Source organism: Colletotrichum aenigma (assembly GCF_013390185.1).
Source record: "Colletotrichum aenigma strain Cg56 chromosome Unknown KSG_Cg56_contig01, whole genome shotgun sequence".
NCBI lineage: Eukaryota > Fungi > Ascomycota > Sordariomycetes > Glomerellales > Glomerellaceae > Colletotrichum > Colletotrichum aenigma.
This window is the reverse complement of record NW_023500907.1, coordinates 1,869,273-1,877,231: the sequence shown is the minus strand read 5'-3', so window position 1 is coordinate 1,877,231 and position 7,959 is coordinate 1,869,273. Positions and strand designations below refer to the sequence as shown.

At 55.4% G+C, this 7,959-nt stretch overlaps 3 protein-coding genes across 3 annotated transcripts; all 3 read right to left on the bottom strand.

The window, feature by feature from the left end:
• Positions 1 to 452: 452 nt before the first annotated feature.
• CAP2 (F-actin-capping protein subunit beta) lies at positions 453 to 1,429 on the bottom strand (the record flags this gene model as incomplete). Its single annotated transcript, XM_037315753.1, has 3 exons — positions 453 to 844; positions 912 to 1,339; positions 1,398 to 1,429. 3 exons carry the CDS (start codon positions 1,427 to 1,429, stop codon positions 453 to 455), a joined length of 852 nt encoding a protein of 283 aa, XP_037185924.1.
• Positions 1,430 to 2,353: 924 nt separating this feature from the next.
• On the bottom strand, positions 2,354 to 3,897 carry SHL (Chromatin remodeling protein SHL; the record flags this gene model as incomplete). Its single annotated transcript, XM_037315752.1, has 4 exons — positions 2,354 to 2,998; positions 3,053 to 3,183; positions 3,237 to 3,548; positions 3,606 to 3,897. 4 exons carry the CDS (start codon positions 3,895 to 3,897, stop codon positions 2,354 to 2,356), a joined length of 1,380 nt encoding a protein of 459 aa, XP_037185923.1.
• A 776-nt stretch (positions 3,898 to 4,673) lies between these two features.
• ATG22 (Autophagy-related protein 22) lies at positions 4,674 to 6,933 on the bottom strand (the record flags this gene model as incomplete). Its single annotated transcript, XM_037315751.1, has 4 exons — positions 4,674 to 5,574; positions 5,668 to 6,445; positions 6,574 to 6,579; positions 6,642 to 6,933. The coding sequence occupies 4 exons, from the start codon at positions 6,931 to 6,933 to the stop codon at positions 4,674 to 4,676; spliced, it is 1,977 nt and encodes a 658-aa protein (XP_037185922.1).
• Between the last annotated feature and the right edge of the window lie 1,026 nt (positions 6,934 to 7,959).

Sequence of the window (7,959 nt, the reverse complement as noted above, 5' to 3'; positions counted from 1 at the left end):
TTTTTGACTCAGACTGTGAAAGACGGGAAGGGGAAACAAGTTGCAAGACAAGAAACAAGCTTCCCAGGAACACGGGACGACATCCCAAATTGAAAAGTTACACGGAGTGCTTCTCAGCCACTCGTCAGCTTTGATATTGCCATAGGCCCAGACGCGCATCCCGCTCTGGTCCTGCGAGGCAATGACGCTCCCTACTCCAAAGAGGATATGGGCCAAGACAAGGCGGGCAAGCCCTCATCTATCTGGGACCCCACGATCCCGACGCCTCGATGCATGAAGAGATCTGATCTAAGACAAGGGGGGGGGAGCAGGCGGCTTGAAACAGTACGACCCGATCTCTCGATAATCACCATGTCCAGCCGTAACACCATAATCTTCTTTTTTATCATTCCTCTCTGATAACTTCCGAAACAACGCACACAGCGCAACAATGCTTGCATCTAAGAATCAGATCACCTCTGCATGCTGCCAATGATCTCCCTCTGCGCCGCGCGGTCCCTCGCCCCCTCGCTAAGGCTGCCGATGCTCCGCAGGTCGCCGACGACGTCCTTGGCCTTGCCAAAGTAGACCTCCTGCAGCAGGTTGCGCATCTTGAGTTCCATATCCTCAACCAGGCGGCCGACGTTGGCAATGTGGCTCTCGTCGCCATCAACCGGCAGCTCCTGCTCTACCTGTCTCGTCATGTTGCCGCTCAGGTCCATGTCGCCCAAAGAGGCTGCCGAAGTCGACAGGGAGAGAATCACGGTCGAGGTAAGCTTGTACTGTGTGGTGCGGCCACGCTCGATGGCCTCGAAGACGTGGATCGAGTCCCAGACACCCTCGGCACTGCCACCAGGTGTCGCGGCTGTTGCATTGTCAGCGCTTTTTCACGTAGTGTCTTCATGGCCGGGCCCAGCAGGGCAGAGACGTACACTTCTTGAGCAGAACAACGCCGGCAAATCCATCGTCCAGGTTCCAGAAGTAGACACTGCTCACACCGCCCTCGTAGTAGAGATCCCGGTAGACGTCAAACGCCTCGTTGGCCTTGATCTCCATCTTGCGGACACGCTCGCTAGGGATAGCACCCTCGCCAGCACCCTCGCTGCCACCGGCACCGACACCACCGACGCCGCTCTCATCCAGAGGCGGGTCGAATTGGTTGCTCCATGGCGAGCGGTAGCTGTCGCCGTCACGGTTGTAGTCGCAAAGAAGGTAGTCGCGGCCCGTCTGCTTGCACCGCTTGACGGTCAGGGGCTGATCTACGGATGAGAGTAGGTCTTCGGTCAGATCTGGGGCGAGGGAGATGATGGCATTGAGGTGGTCGGTCGTGTGTTTCGGGTTCAGACGGCGGAGGAGGTCGCTGGAGGCGGGCTCGGGTTAGTGACATGGGAGACGATGGGTTGGGGGCCGGTGCTTACAGCGCCGAGTCGAAAGGGTCGACGGCGGCCATTGTGGCGCTGTGTGTGTTTATGTCTGGATCGGTGAGGCGAGAGTTTTCAGAAGCTTCGGCGGTGATGGGATGCGTTGTCGATGGATTGGATGTTCGAGGGGTGGGAGTGTTGGCGGAACGGACCCGGCGGGGTAGGGCGGTCATCAGCAGCCCCTGGGGAAGAACCCCACCACTCAATGTGAGCTCTCAAAGCACCGACCAGTTCCTTAGGGTAGTTAGTGGTGAGGTACGGAGCTACCATCGAGCGGCACGTCATGGCAGGACCAAGCAAGTCAGAGAGCTCAACACAGCTTGCCAGAGCAAACCGTACCGCAAAGCATGCATGTTGTTCGTGGCACCTCGCATCGTGAGTTTTACAATATTTAAAGCGTCCTTTGTATTCATTCGTCCCCAAACAAAAAGCGCTCGTCGATATTCGACTTAGGAAAGAAACATAGACCAAACCATGTAAGCTCTAGGAAACTGCTCGTAGACTCTGTCTCCGAACTGCCATTCTGCTGGCCTTGCGCTCCTTTTCGTCCCCTTTTTTGGACTCAACCTCCTCACTAGATCTACTACCTTAACATGTTCTTTCCAACCTCACTATTGCGAAAAATCCGTATTCGCCAACGCCTCGCGAAGATAAACAGAGGCCCAACCACACCAAAGTAACCTGTCTCGCACCAGTCGCTCTCTTTCCCGCGCCCCCCTATGCGTGGCTCCCTTCAAACCAGCCTTTCTCATGACTCGAAAGGCTGTCCTGGTCATGTTCGAATCGTAACAGCTAAGAGTACTGCAGGGCCCATTGGAGAATGCCGGTTACGCAGTGCTTGCTGGAATAAATATAGCGAGAAGTAAAGTTGGGAACCCCACAGTCGCGTCCAAAAAGAAAATGTTGCCCTCGGTCAGGGCTCAAGAGTTGCCGGGCCGTTCGTAGCCACTTGTTCAGCTGATTTCAACACTGCAAACGACGCAGAGCAATGGCTCCGTCCACACCTTGTCGCCTTCAGTGACGTTCTCGCGAAGGTCCCTGATCTCAATCTTCGGGGGGTTCATGTCCATCAAAATCTTCGCCTCAAAGAGCCCTTCGTAGGCCTTCGTGTCTGATGCCGCAACTCTCTTCTTCCCGGATCTAGCCTTTCGGCACGCCAAAGGGGCTTCGAGCGCAGAAGGCGTGGCGGGAGTCGTGGGCTGTTGCGAGACACGCTCGTCCTGAATGGCAGGGGTACCCTCGGTGACTGACTGGCCGTTCGGCTCTTCGGGAGCGTCGCTAGGCTTTGCATCGATTGTTTGCTTGACTTCGGCACCGCTTTCCGTGGGGCTCAGGGGAATGTTGACGCCATCTTCCATCTTCTTCTCCTCCTTCACTTCTTTCTCGATGTCGCTCTCCGCAACGGAAGCAGTTCCTTCGGTCGGGGGCTTGGCGGCGAAGTGGGGCTTGTCCCTTCCAAGTCGTTCGTACGTTCGCGTCAGGGCATCCTCCCGAAGGCAATGCTCGTGCAGCCACTTGCCGCACTCCTTGTTGGAGCATCCGATAAGGGTCTTGTCCGGGTTCGCAGGTTGTCGGCATTTGCAGGTACGTTCAACGGACTGCGCAAAGTTAGTTTTGCTGTGATCAGCGCAACGATGCGATCAGATACCTACAGAAAGTTGTTGGGTTCGACAGTCAAAGGCCTGGCGCCAGTAAAGGGCCTCCTGTATTTCGTCATCGTTTTCCTCTATCCATTGCTTGACATTCGCAGGGAGCGTCACGCTGACAACGTTGATGATGTCCACTACTTCAAATCAGCACCCACACCACGGCTTCATCCCAATGCATGCGACTTACTGTGATTGGAGGCAATCAACTCGTTGTGACCGTGGTACGGCTGGCGACCACCGGTATACTTCTTTCCCTCCATGGTTCCTTCAGGAAGCTCCTCCGGCCAGTACATCCAGTAAATTCGTGCATAGACGTGGTGCTCGTCGCTGGCGCGAATCTCCAAAATACGTGCCACCCAGTCATCCTCGGACTTTGATCTCTTGAAAGCCTTTTCGGCATCGCCGTCAGCAGATCCATCTACCGCAGCCTTCTGGCGCTGGACAGTTTGATCGTTTGCGACGTAGATGAAACCCTCGCTGAAGTACTTTGTCCCATTGACTGCGCCCGTCAGTGTGAGCGCACGACCATCACAGGGAGCAAACGGTGGAAACTTACGAACAAAGCTGTTGTACCTGGTCATTTCCAACCACTTCTTCTGAGGAACAACGTTGTACTCCAGGTCCAGAACGTCATTAGCGCTCTTGCCATTGAAGTCGCCGGACGGGGAGAAGGGAGAGAGTTGCTTCGAGCTCTTCTTGGCGTCATCCTCGTCTGGCTCCTGCTTCCTTCTCTTTTTGGATTTCTTTTGTGCCTTGGTGTCGGGTTCGGCGTAGGTGATGCTGAAGGGGCACTCGGCCTTGTTTTCCTCGACCTCGGCGCGAGGACGTTTGCGCGCGGAGGACGACATGGTGCAGGTCCGAGGTCGCAAACCGGACTTGGGTTCGGGTATCGCGCAGAGATGATGAGCGGCGTCGGATAGCGTGGTTCGAAGGTGTTTGAAACGATTGAAACGGTGATAGATGGTCGATGAGTTGTCGCGACGGAAGGGAAGGAGGACGGGGTGGCTGGAAGAAAATGGGTCGCCTGTTGACCGGGGTAGATGAGGCCGAGTGGCAAGCGCGCCGTCCCGGTCGAGCTTGCGAAGACACTATGACAAGTGTACGATGGCTCTGGCAGGCCTGGATATGATACAGGCCAGGTATCAACGACCAATGATGGCCACGATGCGCAAAGTTGGAAAAATCGCAGGTCGAGGACAGGAGCTGGCGATCCGGGTCGAGGAACGGCGCGTCGAGTAGGTAATCACAGCCACCTGAGATTTTCTGAAGGCGCATCACGTGATCTCTTCGGAGTTAGCAGCACTACCTCACGTAAGCACATACAATTGCAACATGACATCCGCACCTGCCACGGGAGCCATTGACAATTCTCCGCTGAATGCGCCGGCAAAAGTCAATGCACCTTCTGGTATTATTTCTCTTACACTTGATTCGCTGTGAGGGCGCAAACAATACAGCGCCGCCAACGACAAGGCGACACCATCAAAGGTCATGAAACGCTGTGTTGAATCATATCTACCCTAGGCGTATGCACTTTTCTGAACCGCAAGCCAGAAACCGAGTGAAGGATAACAAACATGGCTGGCAGCCCTCATAACGCCGTGCTATGCAATGCGCCCGTATGCTACCGTCTGGTCCGATCATGCTCATCTTCTTCTTCATCATCGTATGCGCTGAGAATGGGCCGGTCCTCGCTCTCAGTCTCACTTTCAACTCCTCTGTGCTGGCTCTCAAACCCCTCGATCGTCTCCGCAAGCCTTTCGCCCTCACGCTTGCCTCTCTCAACGTTGACGCTCCAGATGAGGGGCGCCGGAATCGCTACCAGAGCCGCCAAAAACCAGAACGCTGGTCGGATATCTCCTGATCCATCGATGATGGCTCCCACGATCGCCGGCCCAAACACACTCGAGCCCTTGTCCGTGATGGCGTATAAAGCATAGAAAGCCGCTTCGGAACCGGGAGGAATAAGCTCGCCGTAGACTGATCTGCAAAAGCTCGACACGCCTGCTAGCACAAGCCCATACACCGCGGCCAAGGGATACATCTCCCAAGGCTGTTGCAGTCCGCCCACGCCCCAGTTCCGCACAAACGGAATGTAGCCGAGAAGTCCGTAAATCGGAATGAGCTCGAAGAGGCCGATGCAGACCAAAATCGTCTGGTGGGGCTTGAGATTGAGCTTGCGCGAGATGAAGGCCCAACTAAATGCTCCGATGACCCCGAACGTAGTGGATATAACATTGATCATCCCCAATGCCCAAGGCTTCATGTGAAGCTGGGTCTTGGCGAAGAGAATCGCTGTGGATGACGTCGTTGCCACGGCATCTGAGAGGAAGAACCAGGCAACAATGAACAGCATGATGTCCCTGAGGCGTCGAGCAAGCTGAACTGTCCTGAAGAGAGAGCTCCAGGCGTTCTTGGTGTAGCTCAACCAAGCACGAGCGCCCTTACCCGAGCCGGAGTCGATGGGCATTGGTGGGCCCGGTCTCGGGCGCAGCCACATGGCGGCCGGAATAGTAAAGATTGTCCTGTTCGTTGAAAGTCAGCTCCGGTTATACACAACATATGATCAGGGCCAACAATGCGGACGATAAAGACGACAGAGACGAGGTGTTACATACCACCAGGCACCAACAACAAAAAGCACAACCCTTTGCGACCATGTCGAGTTCTGCATCGCAATTAAAATGACAATAGCGACGCATTGCACAAACAATCCGGCAATGTAACCGGTTCCGATGCCCTTGGAAGATATCTGGGTTGAAAGGTGAAGCTCCACCGAGGTGATTTCCTCATGAGTAGCTTTCCTTACTAGAGGATGACCGTGATGGGCATTCTCTCCAAGCAACGCGGTGGTGGAGTCTTCTACATCGCCAACAGCCGAATCTTCATCGATGGGAGTGCCATCTAAAGGCTGCGACTCCATGTCCGAGTTACCGAGATCTGGTGTGTGCACCGTCGCGGACGCCAAAACCTCGGGATGGTATCGCACGAGAAGAGGGAGGAATGAGTTCAGAAGTACGAATGATGCGCCAAAAGATGCGTTTGAAATGATGGCCAGCAACGCGCCGAGTACGTATGTGCTCTTGTTGACGAAGATGTATGCCATAACTGAGAAGCTACCGACCCACGCGAAGGTGAGCAAGAGCTTCTTCCTCGAGTCGCCATGGTCGGCAGCGCTGCTGATACTCACGACCAGGAGAGCCTGGATCAAGACGCTGATTGAGAAGGTGTACATGGCGAAGCTCGCGGTGTTGATTTCCATCCCGAGCACATAGACGATACATTGTCCATCGGCCTTGTTCTTGGAATCGCTCGTGCCACAAGGGGTCGTTCGGTCCGACAATAGGACGCCATTTTCGCGAGCGAGTGTCTCGAGGAGAATCGGGATGAATGAGCCTGTGAGTCAGGTCTTGTCAGCACCAGCAACGTCAGAGTCAGGTGTTGGATGGGCGCATTGATGTAGACATGTTTCCGTGTCTTCCGTCGGGGAAGCGACAGTGTTATTACGAGCTGGTTGAACATACCGATGGCTGAGAAATGTCAGTTCGTGAACATGGTCAGATGCAAGGCGGGGAAGATAGCTATTGCTTACCACAAATAACATAGGTTTCGGCAGCAAAGGCGTAGGCGTACCAGCCGTTTAGCTCCTTCTGGCTGGTGGGACGGGTATCTTCACCCTGATATCGGCCTTGGCCGTGGAAGAAGCCATCACTGCTGCTTCCAGGACTCATCCTGTCGTAGTCTGAGTCGCTGTCGGAACGTTCGTCGTCAGCCTCAAAGTCGGAGGTGAAGGAGCGAAAGGAGCGTTTGGACAAGGTCGAGAGGCGCGACCATAACCTTGGTGCAGGCGGCGGGCGAGCGTGTTCCTCATGCCTGGGAGCCATGGGTGACAAGCAATCAAGCAGCACAGCACAGCACTGACACGGGCGGCTAGGCTTAACTTTACTGGATGGAGCAGCTGACTTGGCGGGCTGTCTCACTCCGGTCGCAGCACGCAACCTCCAGGGCTGAACTTCCGTCCGAGTTTAGGCTGCAGAGGCAACCAGGAACAGCCAAATCTCCAGGTTCCCGCGCCAGGTACCTTGCCAAGGTGGGCAGACAGCGGAATGCACGGCGAGCAATGCGGATAGATTGGGGGTTGGGGTTGGCGAATGCACGTTGGGCTAGGTACCTAGCACTGGGGGCGTCGCAACAGTGCTAGGCACCACCACTTTGAGCTTGACCGATGGACTGCTGTCCTGCTGAGAGGTGTCGAGGGGGGCGCCTTCGCTGCTGTGGGCGGACCACTCGGCGTATTTCCAGTAGCTGCACGGCACCTCACCGGCCAAGTTCTGACTGGAGGCTGCCGTCGGAGGGAAGCGAGTGCTGCTGAAGATGTTCCAATAGAAGTCGAGGACGGGCGGCAGGTCGGATGTTGTCGTTGTCTTTGTCTTCAGTGGGGTGTCTCGCAAAGGAAGCCTGCCGAAAAGGGCATGTGGACTGGACTGGTTTCGAGGAAAACCGGAGATGGGAGGGTTTGACTTTAGGAATCGTGCAACGAAGCTGACAGGTGACTGTTAGGTGACAGACCGAAGGTGCGGGTGACGACGACGCAATGAATTCCTTGCGGACAGCAACATGAGGCCACCGCGACTGCGACAATGGATATCTGGATCGAATCCTGCAAGAAGGAGGAAAAACGACAGAAGCAGAAGAAGAAAAAAAAGAGAAGGTCGGAGGACAAGTAGGTCAAGGAGTCGTTGGGCAGGTTGAAGAGACCCGACTGTGGGCCGGCGCGGTTGGTTATATGGCGGCCAAAGGAAGGAACCACACCGCGTGAGGCAAAGACCACCTCCAAGGTGACAACGTCAATGTCAATCCATGGTCTTCCCCGGAGTGGACGACCAGACTTCTCCATGCCTTCTCCGACT